Genomic DNA, 20,038 nt, shown 5'->3' with positions numbered 1-20,038 from the left:
CCTCCCTGGCTAGTCCAACATCCACCCTCCCCAAGCGCTGGATGAAGTGCTCCTTTATGTGCTGGGGCTGTGGATGGGGAAGGCATATTAGGTGCCTAATAGCGTCTCCAGGACAGAGGAGTAAGGGGGGGGGTGCAACCAGGGTGCTATACTATGCTCCCATGTGCCCCAAACATATACCGGTAGTGACCCAGGGTAACAGCCCTCATCTGATGTCACTTACCGTACACACCTGCCAGACCCTCTGCCCAAGTCCAGGAATTCGTCTGAGTGGTCAGTATAGCCAAAGGCTAGGGAAAAGACCCTGGTGGGTTCACCTCGTACGGGACTAACCATATTAAAACAGGTAACCCAGTCAGTGACTGACCAAATAATCCATCCATGAGATGGTAGTCCATCCTCCCGGTAGCAGGACACTTAAAAAACTGAATAGGATTGTACTGTGGGTGGGGTTAAGCCTGACCCGACGCCCACTTAATTACTATTCAAGTGTCCTGCCTCCTGGAGGATGGCGCTTAACCCCATCGTTCACTGTGTCCCCCTAAGATGACAGAGAAATAGAGAATGCAATCATTCTAAGAGTTACTAACCTTGTCATATGTTTCAGTGACAATGCTATAGCATACTCAGCCACCACAGTCTTGCCTGCAGATGTGTGAGCTGCAATAAATACAGAGGAGCCAGCCTCCAGACATTGGATAGCCTTTTTCTGGAACGTATCTAGCTCAAATGGGTGCTGAAGATTTAAGAAGAATGAATATTATTCATGCTGTAAATACCTTCTAAACTGTTCAGTGTCATAATTGTAGGGTTATGTTGGGTAATAGATGATCAAATACATTTAATTCACAAAGCTGCTGTACCTCCAGGTTACTCCATTGTTAGTTTAGTACAATTCTCTTTTATACAAGCATAACGTGTATATCGTCTATATAACTTGGAAATTACAAACTACAATTATGCCCAAGACATCTTAAATTACTCAAGATTTTACAAATGAATTTCCTTAAGGAAGGGCTGGGAAATATTTAGCACTCTCTCCCAACCTTTGGAATTGAAGGACGTGGCATCCCTGTTTTCATTATGATTACATATCTCATTATTATTACATTATAATACACAAATGCCATGAATATCCTGTAAATTATATCCTTATAAACGGTGAGTTCTGATGTCATCAGTTATAAACGGTGAGTTCTGATGTCATTTCTGTCACATGGCTCATTGAAATTTGTGTATTATAATAAATAAAGTACCCCCAGTTGCAAAATATGAGGATATTATAAGTTACCTCGGAGTTCCATGACCTGTATAAAAACACTCGGCCTTCGGCCTCGTGTTTTTATATGGTCATGAAACTCCTCGGTAACTTATAATATCCTTATATTTTACAAGAGGGGGTACTTTATTCACTATATTATAACATGTCTGCCTTTTTTCTTTAAAAGGGTAATGGAATAACTAGGGTATGTAAGTAAGATTGCTCTGGTGCACTAACTCATAGAAGCAGGTTGCAGTTACTGGTTACTTTTTTAAAAGGAATCATTTTATTGGTTGTTATGGGTTACTGTACCTGGGCACACTTAATGCCTTTTATTACACATGGGTACAGATGTCTAAAGTTGGCCCACATCTAGTAATTAGTGATTTGCGGGTTGGGATTTCCCCTACCTGCACCGACCCTAATCCGCCCTCCAAGCCCACGCCTGCCCGCATCTGACTTCCGGGTTGCTTTTATAGACCTGCGCCAACCCGCCCCGCTGATGAAGATACAAAAGGGGCAGGCGAGTAGGCACAGTGTCGATAAAAGACGAACCCGGAAGTCGGAAGCTGCCATTTGAAGGTGGCACTCACCCCCCCACCCGCACATCCCTACTAGTAACCTATTGCAACCAGATCTTTGTTTTTAAACATCTTACCAGTGAATTATAACTATTGATTAATTGCCATGGAATACTAAAAATGCATTTATTACATTATCCCCTAATGCTTTTCCTTGTAAAACCTTAAGGAAAAAATGCCTTTGCATAACAATCATCTCTGAGTATGGCACACAGGCAAGAATTGGCATGGATTCATTTATGGTCAATAAATCAAGCCTTTCACCCACGCATTCGCTATAAGCTATTAACATCTTACAGAGTTCAACTCCTTATTCTGAGTTTATTGCTCCTTATTTGTAATGAAATAGTGAACATTCCCACCTTGAAGGCCAGGTCAGGGATCTGTTTATAAAAATCAGCAACAGGTGAATTACTATCCAGGGGCACTGCCCAATGCTCTTTTGGAACTTCTACCTCTGGAAACAACGGTGCAAGGACAGGAGGAGACTTGGTCTGGGGGGAACAGAACAACAGAATGGATTCAATGTATAAAAATGAGAATGGGAGAATAATAGATTCAGACATATTTCTTTCTGTATACTGCCGCCTGTTAAAGAGGAAGAAATTCTGATAGCAAAAAAAAAAAAAAAAGTATCATATTAATAAAATAAGCTGACCTCCAATCCAAGCTCCTCCAAGCTGTTGCTCCTTTGCAGTCCTTCTGTTTTACTTTTTTCTTTGCCAGCTCCACTGTGGTTCTCCACAGTGTCTTCATCATCACTAGAATCACCAAAGGTGAAATCCTCCAATGACCCTAACAAGCTAGTGAGGGTGAGTGTACCAGAAGGGCGCAATACATCTACAAAATTTAAAATAAATATATGGGATCTGAATGTGAAACAAAATAACACATCACTGTTAAAGGGGTTGTTCACCTTTTGAGTTAAAGTCTATTATGATTTAGAGAGTGATTTTCTGAGACAAATGGTTTTCATATTTTATTATTTGTGGCTTTTGGAGTTATTTAGCTTTTTATTCTGCAGTTCTATAGTGCAATTTCAGCAATCTGGTTACGAGGCTGCAAAACTGTATGAATAGGAGAGAGCCTGAATAGAAAGATGAGTAATAAAAAGTAGCAACAACAATAAATGTATAGTCTTACAGAGCATTTTAAGGCTGGAAAGAGTCAAGCAAATAATTAAAAACTATAAAAATAATGAAGACCAATTGAAAAGTGGCTTAGAACTGACCATTCTATAAACTAAAAGTTCACTTAAAGGGATACTGTCATGGGAAAACATGTTTTTTTCAAAACACATCAGTTAATAGCGCTGCTCCAGCAGAATTCTGCACTGAAATCCATTTTTCAAAATAGCAAACAGATTTTGTTATATTCAATTTTGAAATCTGACATGGGGCTAGACATATTGTCAATTTCCCAGCTGCCTCCAGTCATGTGACCTGTGCTCTGATACTGTACTGCAAGTTGGAGTGCTGTCACCCCCTCCCTACCCCTCCCACCCAGCAGCCTAAGAACAGAACAATGGGAGGGTAACGAGATAGCAGCTCCCTAACACAAGATAACAGCTCCCTGGAAGATCTAAGAACAGCACTTAATAGTAAAAGCCAAGTCCCATAGGAAATAACAGTCTGCCAGAAAGTAATTCCATCCTAGGCACAAGTCACATGACTGGGGCAGCTGGGAAACTAACAAAATGTCTAGCCCCATTTCAGATTTCAAAATTGAATATAAAAAAATCTGTTTGCTCTTTTGAGAAATAGATTTCAGTGCAGAATTCTGCTGAAGCAGCACTATTAACTGACGTGTTTTGGAAAAAAACATGTTTTTCCATGACAGTATCCCTTTAAAGGTGAACCACCCCTTTAAAACTTTTGTGAAACACGAACTGTTAAATTAACAAACACCCAAATTGTGCAATAATAGGGCCCCTTTAAGATAGCTGCTTAACTACACATCTTCTTTCCCATCTGTCTCTGATTTAAATCACTGTTAGAAACACCAGGAATTTTACTACACTATCTCTGGAGATGTCATGCCCTGCTTATGTCTACAGTGCTGCTGGCACATTAACAATGACTTTACAAGAAGGTTGCCTAAACGGTTGTAACGTTACTTATTACAGGGGAGGGGGTCTAATTCAAATGCCAGCAATACTATAATAACATATCTCTTACTAATGTGCTGAACAAGAGATGCCAAACTGACCATGGTGCCATCTATAAGGAAGCAAAGTTCGAAATCTCCACTTGAGTTTGGTTATGTGTTCTGCTAAAGCCACTTAAACTTTCATTTTCAGGAGTAAAGAGAGAGAAAAGACTGAAAGACTACCTGACTGTTTGAAATTCATTCCATGTTTCCATCCAGGAGGAACAGTAAGTAAATCTACAAAAAAACAAAAAAGGGAATAACTAGTGGACATAGCAATGTTTTCTCAATTTTGTTTGCTTACACAAAAGTAAAAAATAAACAGTTTTTTTTATACATTTATAGGGTGTCTTTTTTTTGTCATTACTCCTTTCAAAACATGAATACTGTACCAATAAATTGTGCAAATATAATTTAAAGAAAATACCCTACTTGCAGCCAAATCCAGTAGACAAGAAATAATTTAATTAACCTTGCCGCACTGCTGTACATTGTTCTTCTCAGATTAGAAATTGGTATAAGCATACCCAATAACATTATCTGGGTTCACTTGAATAAACACACTTACAGCATCTTTGTTCACTGTAAATGCATATCCACAATTCAATAAAAAGCATGGAGAAATACAAAAAAGGAAATGCCACACATAGAGCCATAATCATTTAAAAAAGTCAGTATAGAACCTTTAAGGGGTAAGAATACTTGTTCAGGTACAGTAGCATCCTTCACAAGTAGCCAATAGTGATGAGCAAATTTATTCGCCAGCCATGGATTTGCGGCGAAATTCTGAATTTCCCTATGTGCAAATTTTTCCGTGAATCTGCTGAAAAATTTACAGAGACAAAATGCTCATGAGAAAAAACGCCCATTGACTTTAATGCATTTGGAGCAGAAAAAAATTGTCACACCTAAAAATTATTGCACGTAAAAATGCCCATTGACTTTAATAAGTTTCCTGAATTTTTCAGTGAAGCGAAATGGGACAGATTCACTCATCACTAGTACATAGTTACATAGTTACATAGTTAAATTGGGTTGAAAAAAGACAAAGTCCATCAAGTTCAACCCCTCCAAAAGAAAACCCAGCATCCATGCACACACCCCTCCCTACTTTTAATTAAAATTCTATATACCCATACCAATATTAACTATAGAGTTTAGTATCACAATAGCCTTTAATATTATGTCTGTCCAAAAATATTATGTCTGCACCCGGCAGTGCATTCCACAACCTCACTGTCCTGACTGTGAAGAACCCCCTACGTTGCTTCAAATGAAAGTTCTTTTCTTCTAGTCTAAAGGGGTGGCCTCTGGTACGGTGATCCACTTTATGGGTAAAAAGGTCCCCTGCCATTTGTCTATAACAGGGGTGTCCAAACTGCGGCCCGAGGGCCACATGCGGCCCAGGATGCATATGAATGCGGCCCAGCTTGAAACTCTTGGTTCCCGAGGAAATAGGAGGAGGGGGGTCTCTGCCCATTGCCCAGTTAGTAATAATACGTCTATTTATTATCCAGGTGTCCCATATTCCAGTGTATAGCTCTATCTGCTTATTCAATTGGCATTGTAGTTCTTTTCTTTGTATTTCCTTTACTTTTACAATTAAAAGTGTATTTTATGTGTGGCCCCAGACAATTTTTCTTTTTCCAATGTGGCCCGGCAAGCCAAAAGTTTGGACACCCCTGGTCTATAATGTCCTCTAATGTACTTGTAAAGTGTAATCATGTCCCCTCGCAAGCGCCTTTTTTCCAGAGAAAACAACCCCAACCTTAACAGTCTACCCTCATAGTTTAAGTCTTCCGTCCCTCTAACCAATTTAGTTGCACGTCTCTGCACTCTCTCCAGCTCATTTATATCCCTCTTAAGGACTGGAGTCCAAAACTGCACTGCATACTCCAGATGAGGCCTTACCAGGGACCTATAAAGAGGCATAATTATGTTTTCATCCCTTGAGTTAATGCCCTTTTTTATGCAAGACAGAACTTTATTTGCTTTAGTAGCCACAGAATGACACTGCCCAGAATTAGACAACGTGTTATCTACAAAGACCCCTAGATCCTTTTCATTTAAGGAAACTCCCAACACATTGCCATTTAGTGTATAACTTGCATTTATATTATTTTTGCCAAAGTGCATAACCTTGCATTTATCAATATTGAACCTCATTTTCCAGTTTGCTGCCCAGTTTTCCAGTTTAGACAGATCACTTTGCAAAGTGGCAGCATCCTGCATGGAACCTATAGTTCTGCACAATTTAGTATCATCTGCAAAAATAGAAACAGTACTTTCAATGCCCACCTCCAGGTCATTAATAAACAAGTTGAAAAGCAAGGGACCTAGTACAGAGCCCTGCGGTACTCCACTAACAACACTGGTCCAATTAGAAAATGTTCCATTTACCACCACTCTTTGTAGTCTATCTTTTAGCCAGTTCTCTATCCAGGTACAAATACTATGATCCAGGCCAACATTCCTTAATTTAACCAGTAACCTTTTGTGTGGCACTGTATCAAATGCTTTAGCAAAGTCTAAGTAAATCACATCCACTGCCATCCCAGAATCGAGGTCTCTACTTACATTCTCGTAAAAAGAAATTAAGTTAGTCTGGCAAGATCTATTACGCATAAAACCATGCTGGCACAAACTCATAGTATTATGATTTGCTATGAAGTCCAGTATCTTATCCTTTATTAACCCTTCGAAAAGCTTTCCTAATACTGACGTCAGACTAACTGGCCTATAGTTTTGAGGCTGAGAACATGATCCTTTTTTGAATAGAGGCACCACATTAGCAATTCGCCAGTCTCTCGGCACAATGCCAGATCTCAATGAATCCTGAAAAATTAAGTAAAGAGGTTTGGCAATCACAGAGCTAAGCTCGCTAATTACCCTGGGATGAATACCATCTGGCCCTGGACCTTTGTTAATCTTAACATGTTCAAGTCTCTTTTGAATTTCTTCATGTGTGAACCATGCATCATTAGTTGTATTACTAGAATTGGGAGTGTTAAGAAGGAAACCTTCACTTACTGGTTCTTCATTTGTGTAGACAGATGAAAAATACGAGTTCAGAATCTGCGCTTTTATTTTGTTTTTATCAACCAGCTGACCCCCCTCTGATAGTAAGGGTCCCACCCCTTCCTGCTTCATTTTTTTACTATTGACATATTTAAAAAATAATTTTGGATTTTTTTTACTGCTTGCTGCAATATCCTTTTCTATAGCAATTTTAGCTTGCCTTATAGCTTCTTTGCATGATTTATTGGCCTCCTTGTACCTTATAAATGTTTCGGCTGTACCAGCTAACTTGAAAGCCTTAAAAGCACGTCTTTTCTTACCCACCTCAACACCAACGCTTCTATTGAACCAAAAGGTTTTGCTTTGCAACGACGTTCCTTGCTTACAAGTGGAATATACTGACAAGTATATTTATTAAGCAGCATTTTAAAGACTTCCCATTTTTGTTCTGTGTTTAACCCTGTGAAAAGCATTTCCCACTTAATATGTTGCAGAGATGCCCTTATACTGTAGCCAACAATTGTAACCCCAATTCTCAATCAAATGTGCATAAAGCAATGAATGCACACACAAAAAGTTTATGTTCAGGAGAACTGTTTTTCAGAAAAGTATCGTCCACCAATAATCAGAGGAACTATTAATGGCACACAGCATTAATAAAGATCAAAACACACGTATGAAGTACTGGAGTACCAGGTATACTGTGTAATCAGGGTTAGCCAACTAGCAACCTTACTGTTACAATCACCAAGAAGTAAAGAGTAAAGGCTGAAGATGGAAGCTGGAGTTCTAAAGTTGAAAGGCAACTGGTTGGACATCCTTGATAGCTAAGAACTTTTGGGAGCACAAAATGTCATGGCTATGGGAGCATCTCCACAGGGATACCCAACTCTTGTCCATTATTCCCTCCATACAAATACTGACATACTGGGCATGTTTATTCCCTTGCAAAATTAAACAATGACATACACAGCTACTGCCTCACTATTGATCTTTTGTTATGTTACCCCTGCCTAAGTGCCTGTTACCATTGTCAAAGTCCAGAACTTCTTCTTCATCTCCTATGTGTTTAATCTGTTCAAGTGTTGGTTCATCCATCCCACCTGGAAAAAAAATTAAAGAAAGACTGCACTTAATTATATAAAGCCACTTTGCAGCGACTTTCACAGGTTAATTTTACAAAAGCCACCTACCTGGCCAAAAAGGAAAGTTTGAGCTGCTGCCTCTAACAGATTGGGAAAGAGGGCCAGGGGGGCGGCGAAGAGAGAGGGAATTCTGAGCTGACAGACTGGTGTGATCCACAGAAGTCTTCAAGGTGGACATATGTATGGGTGGGGGGAGAAAACCAAGAAAAATTAGAGAGAAGAAAAACACATTGAATCAAGGATGATTATTTTATATCAACTGAAAACACTAATCTAATTTCCCTCCCCCAAATGCATCACCACACCTCATTAATTCCACGTAATTCCCCCGTAGCTGCATTTCGTTCCACACTAAGTTCCATGTGCGGAGCTGTGATTTCCATGTGATAAAGGGAGTCCAAGTTCTTTACTCGTGGCCAGGACCTGATAATACAACACGTACATTTGTATAATGTAGAAAACATGCCACTGTATAAGCGATGGAGTTCTAGGCCAGAAGAAGAAGCAGATAGAATGGAATAGTTTTAATTTAGTTTGGTATTCAGCCAAAGTATTGTAGTATTTGGTAAGAATACAAAATGATGGATTTGGTGGATAATTATCTCAAGGACGAGTGGGGCATCTTACCTCTGGCACCTGTCAAAGTGATGAATAGAAAGCCACTCAGGATCAGCGAGATATTTCTGGATAACTTCATATGACAAATCAACATCATAAGGTGGTAGTCCATTAGGGATCTAAATAATACACAAAAAAGGTAAGGAATAATATACAGAAAATATGAAGCATGAAAATTCTAATTTTAAATTACTATACCGTAGATAAAGGAACGGAAGATCCATTGCATTTGGCATGATCTGTGATAAGTTCCAATCTCCCAGCAATACCCACTTCTAGTAGTGAAAGGGGAAGATCCAGTGGATCCCTACTGGATAAGTCTGTAAAAGTAAAACCAAATTACAAACTAAAAACCAGAGTAGAATTAAAAAAATCAAAAGAATAAACAGCCATTTACCACAAGGCTAACTTAATCCAGAATATATATGAAGGTGTAAGCGTATTTAAATAAGGGATCTAGAAAAACATAGAACAAGTTTAGTAAATGATTCCTTACCTAATGTATTCATCTTCCAGAATTGTATTAAATAGGAAACGAAGAAGGATTTTCACTATAAAATACAAAGAGCAGTGTTTCTTTTAGATATTTAATTTCCTACTAAGAGAAAAGAAGCCTAATTTATGAAAGATTTAAGACAAAGACAGGCAATGAAAAAGAAGAAGAAAGGGGAGAAAGAACACAAAGGAAAGGAGAAATTAGTTTTTTTATCCTCACAAGGGAAATTTGCACCTGACAGTAACCCAATGCAACCAATCAGTAATTCGCTTTTTTCCAGCCAGCTGCTGATACAATGAAAACAAAAATTTTGATTTGTTGCAAATTTGCTCTATATTGATAAATTATTTCAACTGTCACAAATACGCAGGGAAATACAGCAACAACTACATTAAAGGGACACTAAACCATGCTGCACTGTACTGCTCAACCATACTTTACTCAGTTTGCTCAACCAGACTTACTCCCAGCATACTTTAACATATTATCAAGATTAAGGCATGCTGGGAGCTGTAGACAAATAGACTTTTTTCATTTCCGCCATTGCTACACAGCAGCTTGTTTATATGAACTATAGTAGTGTTTCTGAAGCAAACAGATCAGTTTTACCAGGGCAAGGCAACAGTACATGATATTTTCATTGCTTTAAAATGCTTTCCTTTTTTGGTGTTACTGTTTCAATCCCAAACACCATGGCAATAACCTTTTTTGTATCCTAACCAATAAATTAAAGGGGTTGTTCACCTTCCAACACTTTTTAACAGTTTAGTAGTTTTCAGATAGTTCACCAGAAATACAGCCTTTTAATTACTTTCTATTTTCTATTTATGATCCTTTTTCTAATACTGAAGTTAATAATTTAGTTTTTCAACTTCTGTCCTTCTAATGCAGCTCTGGGGGGGTCACTGACTTTGTAAAAACTGTTCTAAATGATACATTTCTTATCTTTGACCCTGCTGAGTAAAATCCCTGAGTTACATTAAAGGCAGCTGTTAGAACTGATACAATAGTTGCTAATATGCCACAGATGCTGCTGAGAAATGTATCACATAAATGTAGCAACTAATGTAGCAAATTGTAACAGTTCATATTCTGCAGCTGAATTACTGAGCTGCCAGACTGAAACACCACAGACAGGATACATCATTCAACTTTAAACTTCAACTGTTTTTTTATTTCTGGTGAAAAAGCTGAAAACAAATTGAACTAAAAAAGTGTTTAGAAGTGAACAACCCCAGCCTTGAAAACTTGGATAATTAATATTATATTATATTATAGTGATAGGCAACCAATATAGTGCATGGCTCTGTGGAGTCTTTTTCCAAATATTTAAGAGACCCTTACCATTGAGAACATTAATGGTGACGTACTATTTAAGTCTATGAGAAATTCTCTAAATTCTCTATGGCAAGCAACATAGAAATTCTGACTAGATATAAGGAATAGGCTTCAACACAATCATTTATGAAATCATTACTTAATGGCTACTAAAGTGTAAATATAGAGCAAATAATTATTCTGATTAGTATTTGTCAATGCCACCACGTTCTATTATTTTCCTATTACCAGCCATATTTTATATATAACCTGAGTGGTGGGGCCACTGAATGAGTCACACTGCACTTTGTATGTATAATTGTAATTAACCCTGTTTGTTCTAGTCATGTATTGTTCTGCTGTAAAGTGCTGCATACATACGTATCTCTATACAAATAAAAATCCACATAAATACATGACTAAGTAGAAGAACCCTATGGTGCCAGCTTGGCAGTTGAGCAGGGGCACGCATATACTAATATGTACACCATAGATCTTTTTTCCACTTTGCCTCCGACAAATCACGCCTGTCCTACGGCAAATTCCCTTCATCAGTGTGAGACACAGCACTCACAGTTTGTCAAAAGTGCTCTTCTATTTCAACTGTACCATATCGAGCCCCGTTCTGTCCAGCACGTGTCACGTGACCCTACGTCACTAAGAGTCTTGTTCCTGTCTAGGCTATCACTGTGAAGCGCGGAAGGGACTGGCATCCTTTGGTTTAAAGCGATGTGACGTAAAAATAACGCGACCCGCTTTAAGGAAAGGTAAATAAACAGGTACTTGTGAGTTTCTCGCTTTAAATATGTAGTGGATGTTTCATCTCGAACTTGTTGATATGTGGGAGCTTTGGGAACCTGCATGTTAGACAATGTATCGCTAAGCTTGATATACATGCTCACATTTACTCGGGACTTCTTCAGCTGAACCATATGGGGCATGTATGGCAGGTTGAAAGTGTAATTTCCCTTTGCAGCATGTTGGAGGTAACGAAGAAGCGAGTTCCTCTGCACTTACCTGCATTTCTGTCAGTGGGAACATCCACGAGCATTGTAGTACAGGTGGTAGTATTTGTTTATGGCAACTCTTGCCAGATCCAGCATCCCTTTCAATTCATTTTTACTATGATGTAGTAAATGATATTCTGAAACAATTTGCAATTGGGTTTCATTTTTTATTATTTGTGGTTTTTGAGTTATTTAACTTTTTATTCAGCAGCTCTCCAGTTTGCAGTTTCAGCCATCTAGTTGCTAGGGTCCAAATTCCCCTAGCAACCATGCACTGATTTAAATAAGAGGGATATGAATAGGAGAGGGACTGGATTGAAAGATGAGTAATAAAAAGTAACAATACGTTTGTAGCCTTATAGAGCATTTGTTTTTTTAGATGGGGTCAGTGACCCCCATTTGAAAGCATTTAATTTAAAAACTATAAGAAATAAATAATGTCAACCAATTTTATACTTGCTATAGCCATTCTATAACATACTAAAAGTTAACTTTAAGTTGAACCACCACGTTAAAGAAATACTGACACCAGAATTAAACCATTTTTACATTTATCATAATATTGGATTTGTTTGCTACTTATAATTTTGCCATAAAGTATTTGCTCAGTGTTTTTACAATACCCATCTGACTCCCTGTGTTCGTCTATGAGGGGGCTGCCATATGTGTGCAGCAGAAGTGTGTTAGCATTAGAAACTCTGAAGGGACAGTCAGGTTGGCAAAACAGTCAGGTTTAGGAACTTCACCCAACAACTTGCAAAAACTAACAACATGGCCTATAGGTTACGTTGAGGGGCATATTTATCAAGGGTCGAATTTGAAAAACGTCAAAATTCAAAAAGACCAACCGAAATTAAGTCGAAGTGTTTTTTTGGGCCGAATAGGTCAGTTTTCAATCAAATAGATACGTGTTTGGCCGAATTTGAATCGCTCCAATCGAAGTAATCGTGCATGCAATCGAATTCAAATTTTTCAAAGTCAACCAATTGACTCCAATTAGGTTCTAGGAGGTCTCCCATAGGCTAAAACAGCAATTCGGCATGTTTTAGATGCTGAATGGTTGCCGTTGAATTTTTAAAGAAACAGTACATGATAAATTTCAATATTCAGATTTTCTAATTTTTTTTTCAAATTCAAATCGAATTTGGACTATTCCCTAGTCGAGGTACAGAAATAGCTCGAAATTCAAATTTTTTTAATTCAAAAATTTACCTCGACCTTTGATAAATCTGCCCCCATAATGTACATTCATATTTTAAAAAGTAGTTTTTTATCGTCAGTATCACTTTAATCTTGACCAGACATGGGAAAATTCTGTTGTGCATCAAGTGACATTGTCTGACAGTACAGAAGCTGTTCTTCATTTCCACCCATGCTGCAACCAAAATTAATCTGCTAGTCCCAACAATCGATTTCATCTTTCCCAAACAAGAGTTTCACCAAAACCACCACCTCCAGAAGTGAGAAAAGTGACAAGCTGGAGGTGGGGGACAGGGACTTGGATGCTGCGCATGATTGAGGTCCTGGACTATGAGTAGATATAAAGAAATACATGTCTAGCACCCCCACCATTGCCAAATGTTAGGCACCCTCCCCCCAAGTAATAATAATGATCGCTTGTCTGATACTCCGGGCTGGTGAAGATTTCTCTGTGATACTAATTGGAAAGTACCCTGGGTCAGTGCAATTTTCTGCTAACATGAGCACCAGCCCCGAGTATCAGGTAAGTGATTATAATCACTGGGGTGTACCTAACATTTTGCAGCCCCCAAGTGGTTTAACTTTCCCTTATCCTTTAAGGAGTTATGTAAAATGGGCAGTCCTTTTAGCTTTAAACTTCAAAAGCTTAGGGTTTTTTTTGATAGTTTCATGTAGTGTTTATGGATTTTCATTACTTATTTGTGTATGTTATATGTGACATATGTTTCAGTGTTTGTAATCCTTGTAATATGTTATGTCTGCTATTATAAATCTTTCTCTTCAGAAGTACCCTTCTGCACAAGCATCATGGTACTGCTGCCAACCAGCCTTACAGAAGAAGAGGAGGCTTTGCAGAGGAAGTTTGCTAAACTGAAAAAGAAAGTAAATAATCTATTTGTCTAAGTGATACAGAGAGGACTTGTACTACAGCAGGTCATTGTTTATATGACCTTGTTATGTTGGATAATAGCATTGTATATTGGTTAAATGACATATAATGTTTAGGAACACAAGTTACATCATTAAAATGCATATTACTATACTTGTAATTATTTAGCTTTCTTAAAACCTAAGAGAAAATTGTAGTGTTCTATGTTGCATTTTAACAATAGTTTGGCTCGAGAGTTTTAATAGGTTGGAGAACACTGGCACCACATAGTAGCTATTCTCCTGTTCTTGTTTCTCTCTTGCAGAAAAAAGCCCTGCTTGCTATAAAGAAGCAAACATCCACTAACCAGACAAGCCAGACAGGAATAAAGAGATGTAAGTTGACTCAGCTGTCCTACAATAAGCACATAAAAAGGGTTGTTCACCTTTTGGATAACTTTTAGTATGATGTAGAGAATGATATTCTGAGATAACTTGCAATCGGTTTTAATTTTTTATTATTGAAGGTTTTTCAGTTATTTAGCTTTTTATTCAACAGTTCTTCAATTCGCCTTTTAAGCAATCTGGTAACTAGGGCCCAAATTACCCTAGCAACCATGCATTGATTTGAATAAGAGACTCGAATATGAATAGGAGAGAGTCTAAATAGAAGGATCAGTAATAAAAAGTAACAATAACAATACATTTGTAGCTTTACAGAGGATTTGTTTTTTTTTTAGAAGGGGAAGGCGACGCCCATTTGAAAACTGCAATGAATCAGTAGAAAAAGACAAATAACTACAAAACTATAAAAAATAAATAATGAAAACCAATAAAAAAGTTGCTTACTAATTGGTCGTTCTATAACATACTAAAAGGTAATTTAAAAGTGAACCACCCTTTTAAAAACATATTAGTTTTTTTGTTGTATTTATCATTCTGAATTCTCTGGTGCCACGTGTCTCATCTTTTATTTCTTTATATGTTTCTGTTGTTGTTTTCCGTGGTTTCTCTCTTCTGTCTTACAGTTTCTTTCCATGCATTCTGTACTTAGTTCTCTCTCGTGGCTTTGTCCTGCTATAATGTTTGCCTATTTTTTTTTCCACTATTACTGTTTTTTATATTTTCTCAGCTCTCTCAGACCAGCCTGCAATTGACACAGCTACAGCTACAGAACAAGCAAAGATGTTAGTGAAGACTGGAGCAATCAGTGCTATAAAGTCAGGGACAAAAAACAGTGGCTTCAAACGTTCTCGGACCTTGGAATGCAAACTCAAGGTTCTCTTTATTTTCTCAAGTGAAAGATATTTTTGTAAATCAATTCTTTCAATGCTTTTCCCATATTGCATATCTGTGAATAAACCATTTTTGTATGTTGTAACAGCCATTGTACTCTTTTTATATTTTTCAGGACCCTGAAAAGGGACCTGCTCCAAGCTTTCAGCCTTTTCAGCGTAGCATTTCGGTGGATGAGGAACAGGCAGAGGTAATGCAAATTAAAGGGAAGAATACATTTAGAGTTAAATGGTGCAACAGATAAAATAATGTCCAACCTCTTCATTTCTTATACAGGCTTCCAGAAGGTCTCAGAGGAAATCACTCTATGAAAGGTAAAGGGAAGCTACATGTCTCACAGCTTCTTTACACTTGTCGTTCACTTGTTTTGACGTCTAATCCTTATTTTTGACTGGTTTTCAAATATTGAAGTTTAGATTTTTTCATGTATCACTGGAGCAGCTCTGGGAAGGGGGATTCCATTTACTATACAAACTAATTTGCTACATTTGTTGTTACATTTATATTTATCCCTGCTGAGCATAACCTCTGAGTGTCTTTAAAAGCAGCTGTTATAACCGATACAATAATTACTAACTGAGAAATATATCAACAAATGTAACAAATTGTATCGGCTCAGAGTCTGCATGTAGCTTACTGAGATACCACACTGAAACACTAGAGATAGAAACTGCAATGTTCAAACTTCATTAGAAAAATGATCAAAAATAAGGCTATAAAGCAACTGAAAAAAAGTCTTCTGGTGTACTATCTGATACCAACTAAATTGAGAAAAGTTTTTGGAAGGTAAACAACCCCTTTAGAAATGCATACACTTACATAAGATAATATTCTGTTTTAATCCACACTATTTAGCAAAAATAGCAAAAGATTTTTCTCCAGTGTCTTATGCTGTGCATACATATTTATTTAATGATTGCATATATACCTTCAGTCAAAATCACTTGGGGATGCCAAAAGTTAGGCACCCCCAAATGATTGTAATCACTTATCTGATACCCCAGAGTGTGCTACTGTTAGCAGAATGCTCTCCTGGCCTGGGGTTTTTCTCACCCAGCACCACAGATCAATCATCTTCTGCCTCTTCTTTCTTCAAAATCCCAGGGCTGACGCATGCGCAGTAGAGTAAAAAAAGTTAAAAGTTTGGATTTTCGATCAACTGCGCATGAGTGAAAAAAGAAGCAGGAAGAGGATTGCAATGTACTGCTCTCTGGAAGAACCCCAGGCCGGGGCAAATTAAGTGAATACAATCATGGGGGGGGGGGTGCGTAACTTTTGGTACCCCCACCCAGTGATTTTCGCCTTTCCCTTTCCTTTAAACTCTGATTATCTTATCTTTTGTTGTTTTAATATTTTCCATATTTAATTTTTCCTTGTTAATTTATTGCTTCTTTGCACCTTTTCCTTTTTTTCACTATCTAGTTTTGTCAGCCCCAGTGAGCGCATGCAAGATGCTGAGAGGGAAAGTGAGGAACAAGAGAGTGAGAAGGATACTCGTCAAGGAGAGAGGGAACTTTTAGACAGAGAACCTTTTGATCGAGAACGCGGAAGAGAGAGAGATCGTGACCGGGACAGAGAAAGAGATAGAGACCGCAGTGAGAAAGACCGGGAAAGAGATCGCGAAAGGGACAGAGATGGCTTTTACCGCAGTAATTTTCTACTATCTGCAGCAGCCTTTAATTTGTGATACCCTAAGGAAGCCCTTCTGTTTCATATATTCAGAAATTCCATTTCCCTAACTAATAGAAATATGATTTGAACTATAATCCTTTTTATTTGTTAAGTACTGAAGTGGAGGGCTGGACTTCTAAGTCATCTGTTTACATTTACTAACATAGGTGCTGGATTTTTATGTGTGTGAATAAAAGTGTTTTCGCCAATGATTTAACCAGTGCTTTTGTAATTCTGCCTGCAGGATCAGATTCATTCCCTGAACGTCGGGCCCCGAGGAAAGGTAATACTGTTTATGTCCATGGTGTAGGCATGAGCCAGACAGTGCTTCGTGAGGCTTTTTCAAGCTTTGGGATCATTATTGATCTTTCTATGGATGCTCCAAGGAAGTAAGTAGGCATGTTGTATGGACCCTACTAGTGTGTTTATATGCTGACAGCCATATAATTTGCGGGCCTTTTATTCTCAGCTGTGCTTTTGTTACTTATGAGAAGATGGAGTCCGCAGACCAGGCTATTGCAGAGGTGAGTTTTGCTGCATGGCTCCCTTTTACTACCCCTATTTGACCTCTACTATTTTCCTCTCTTTTTTGTCATTGGGAGCATAAGACACATACAACTGAAAAAAATAGTTTTTCATTTAGTTGTCTTCCAGCTTGCTGAGATTTTTAGTAAATTAAAGACTGGACTCTTTCTTTACAAGGCAAGGCTTCTAAAAACGTGTTATGTATAATTCATTGAATGTTTGTTTTAGTTATTGTGTGCCTGGTTGTTTGCTTTGATAAGCGTTCCAGGTTGTGATCTCAAACAGCTGTTCTTTAAGAAGATTAACATCAGTTCCCTATTGGGTCAAGTTCCTTGAACGTCTGTATTAGTTTATTCTTGGTTTCCCTGAATTACATTTTTCCTCCAATTCAGCTTAATAACAAGTTGATAGAAGACATACCGGTAAAGGTCAGCATAGCACGGAAACAGCCTATGTTGGAGGCAGCCACAGGAAAATCTGTTTGGGGTTCATTGGGTGAGTTGTAACTTTATCTGTCTTTGTTTGTTGTAATTTATGTACATAGATAGTCATAAGACTGCAGAGTTATGGCATCTCTAAAAGTGGCCATACATGGCCAGATCTGCATTTTTGGAGAGGTTGCCAAATGAGCGTATCTTGCCCCAATATGCCCACCTTTGGTGTGCGATATCGGGCTGATACGATCGTGGGCCTTATTGCTTAATGATCGGATCACAATGCTGTGAATGCCAGGTGAGAGTGAGGAACACATCAAGGAACCAATGCAGTCCTTTAAACCTGCCCGATTGACATCTGCTTGATTATTGGCCAGCTATTGGTAGTGGAAGCCCATCAGAGGGCCCCATACACTGGCCAATAAGCTGCCAACTTCATCTTTTGGCAGCTTTTATCGGCCGTGAATGGCCACCTTTAGATTGTGGGACTGCTGGAGGGCAGGCAAAGAGAATGGTGCAGAACTGAGTATACAGAGACAAAAGAAGAATAGCAAAAAGTACTCTTAAATCAGCTCTTTGTGAGCAGGCAGATGGGTACAAATTAGAAAACTATGGGAAAAGGTGTTGAGAAATATTCACCAATAGGAGTACCAGTGAAAGGGTTAGAACTAGCATGAAATACTATTGCGAGAAAAAAAGGCAAGCTGTAGCAGGCAAGTATCTTTATAAACATAGCACAGCGCTGCGAAGTATGGTGGCGCTATATAAATAAATGTTAATTATAATAATAGCAACCTGTGGAAGGGAAATGCAGAAGAGAAGTCAAAAGTTAATGCTACCACACAGGTGCTCTGACAGCACAGGTACAGGGCCGATTCTAGCTACTCACCCACCGTGATGTGCCATCCCCCCTCAGCAATTACATTTCCTGTGCCAGAGGAAGTCAGGAGGCACATCACTAGTACAGAGAGCCCCATTGCTCACTCTGCTCTAAAAGAAGGTGATCAGGAGGGTGCTGCTGTCTGAGGCAAAGAACAGAAACAAATAAGACTTTACCTGTAAGGAAACTTTCACCTTCTTCCCTGGGTTGGTACTTATTAGGGATGCACCGAATCCAGGATTCGGCCTTTTTCAACAGGATTCGGATTTGTCCGAATCCTTGTACCTGGCTGAATCCTTGTGCCCGGCCGCACCGAATCCTAAATTGCATATGCAAATTAGGGGCGGGAAGGGAAATCACGTAGCTTTTTGTCACAAAACAAGGAAGTAAAAATGTTTTTTTTGCACTCTTTCCCTTCCCTAATTTGCATATTCGGATTCAGTTCGGTATTCAGACAGATCTTTCATGAAGGATTCAGGGATTCGGCCAAATCCCAAATAGTGGATTTGGAGCATCTCTAGTACTTCTATTTATACAAAAAGTTTCACAAACTTATCTTCTCTTTTTGTTTCCTCCACAGCTGTACAGAACAGTGTGAAAGGTTCTCACAGAGATAAGAGGTCTCAAGTCAATTACTCTGAAGATATTTTTTAGTAATGGTCAAACTGGTGCTGATGAAAAGTGAGGGTAAAGAGCAGCGAAGAAAAGAGAATATTAGGGCCCGTGAATATCCATGTGTATATGATATACAAAACAAGTGTAAGAATGTGTCTATTGACTATTGAATAAAGTAAGACTATGCTTATCTTCTATACCCAGGAATTTTTTGTTTTGTTTTGTTTTTTTGCACTTTTCTTGTAGCCCTTTTTAATACCATTACCATTAAAAAACTATATGTTGTAAAACTATCATTTTAAATTACTTTTTGGTTATTTGTGAAGGGTGACTGTTTGCATTGTTTCTTTAGAAAGCAGTCACGATTATACAGAAATGTGGCCTACATTTTTATTGTTGTGAGAAAGGGAGACATCAACCTTAGTGCTGTCAATAAAAAGCAATTTGCCCATCATACCTGTCACTGCTGTTCTTGCTCCCATGTATTCATCTTTATATTGTCCATGGTCTGTCAATGCTGCTTGAAGAAGTGAAATACAGCTGCTGTGACTGATCTACACACCTTCAATCCGGGCTTTATATTTCAAAATGAGCTATAACCCATGCAAATACTTTTTCACAGGTGTGCAAATAATGCCCAAAACTGAAATGTGTCCATGTGAGCCACAATTCATATTATTTCCCCCTACATCCTCTTAAAAGATTGTCTGCATGCCCGAACTCTCTACAAGCAGTTTTGCATGGAGTCAGTGCTCTGATTGCAGCCCAGCATGCATACAGTATGTACATGGCTCAAGAAGGGGAAATTCAAATATTATTGCTTAAGTGTCACAGGAATGGTGTACTTTTATCACATGTAACAGCCTAAATTATAGACCTAGATTTTTTGCACTTTAAAGAACTTCATTTTAAAACTGCTGTTAGTGCTGGAAAAATTTAAACAACTCAAACCACTACTG

At 38.3% G+C, this 20,038-nt stretch overlaps 2 protein-coding genes across 6 annotated transcripts in view; one reads left to right on the top strand and one right to left on the bottom strand.

Annotated features, from left to right (window-relative positions):
• The window catches only part of skiv2l.L (Ski2 like RNA helicase L homeolog), a 34,571-nt gene extending 23,278 nt beyond the window's left edge, over positions 1-11,293 (bottom strand). Inside the window, exons 1-11 of one of the 3 annotated variants that reach the window (XM_041572882.1) lie at positions 11,159-11,293; positions 9,268-9,322; positions 8,970-9,091; positions 8,781-8,890; positions 8,459-8,576; positions 8,202-8,316; positions 8,037-8,111; positions 4,174-4,227; positions 2,501-2,682; positions 2,205-2,336; positions 591-736 (exon numbers count right to left, since the gene is read on the bottom strand). In XM_041572882.1, the coding sequence (XP_041428816.1) occupies positions 591-736; positions 2,205-2,336; positions 2,501-2,682; positions 4,174-4,227; positions 8,037-8,111; positions 8,202-8,316; positions 8,459-8,576; positions 8,781-8,890; positions 8,970-9,091; positions 9,268-9,280 (1,067 nt within the window). In that variant the 5' untranslated portion in view covers positions 9,281-9,322; positions 11,159-11,293. Of the gene's footprint in view, positions 1-590; positions 737-2,204; positions 2,337-2,500; positions 2,683-4,173; positions 4,228-8,036; positions 8,112-8,201; positions 8,317-8,458; positions 8,577-8,780; positions 8,891-8,969; positions 9,092-9,267; positions 9,323-11,072; positions 11,091-11,158 lie in introns of those variants that run through there. The other 2 variants (XM_041572883.1, XM_041572884.1) reach the window with 2 other exon arrangements.
• nelfe.L (negative elongation factor complex member E L homeolog) lies at positions 11,212-19,533 on the top strand. 3 transcript variants are annotated; one of them, XM_018229242.2, is made up of 11 exons: positions 11,212-11,351; positions 13,576-13,673; positions 13,985-14,054; positions 14,791-14,936; positions 15,070-15,144; positions 15,231-15,268; positions 16,377-16,603; positions 16,870-17,014; positions 17,095-17,149; positions 17,543-17,645; positions 19,045-19,533. In XM_018229242.2, the coding sequence occupies exons 2-11, from the start codon at positions 13,599-13,601 to the stop codon at positions 19,116-19,118; spliced, it is 1,008 nt and encodes a 335-aa protein (XP_018084731.1). In that variant the 5' UTR covers positions 11,212-11,351; positions 13,576-13,598; the 3' UTR covers positions 19,119-19,533.
• The last annotated feature ends 505 nt before the right edge of the window (positions 19,534-20,038 follow it).

The sequence above is a fragment of the Xenopus laevis genome, chromosome 8L, assembly GCF_017654675.1.
Source record: "Xenopus laevis strain J_2021 chromosome 8L, Xenopus_laevis_v10.1, whole genome shotgun sequence".
In the NCBI taxonomy this organism is placed as follows: Eukaryota; Metazoa; Chordata; class Amphibia; order Anura; family Pipidae; genus Xenopus; species Xenopus laevis.
This window is presented reverse-complemented; position numbering and strand designations above follow the sequence as displayed.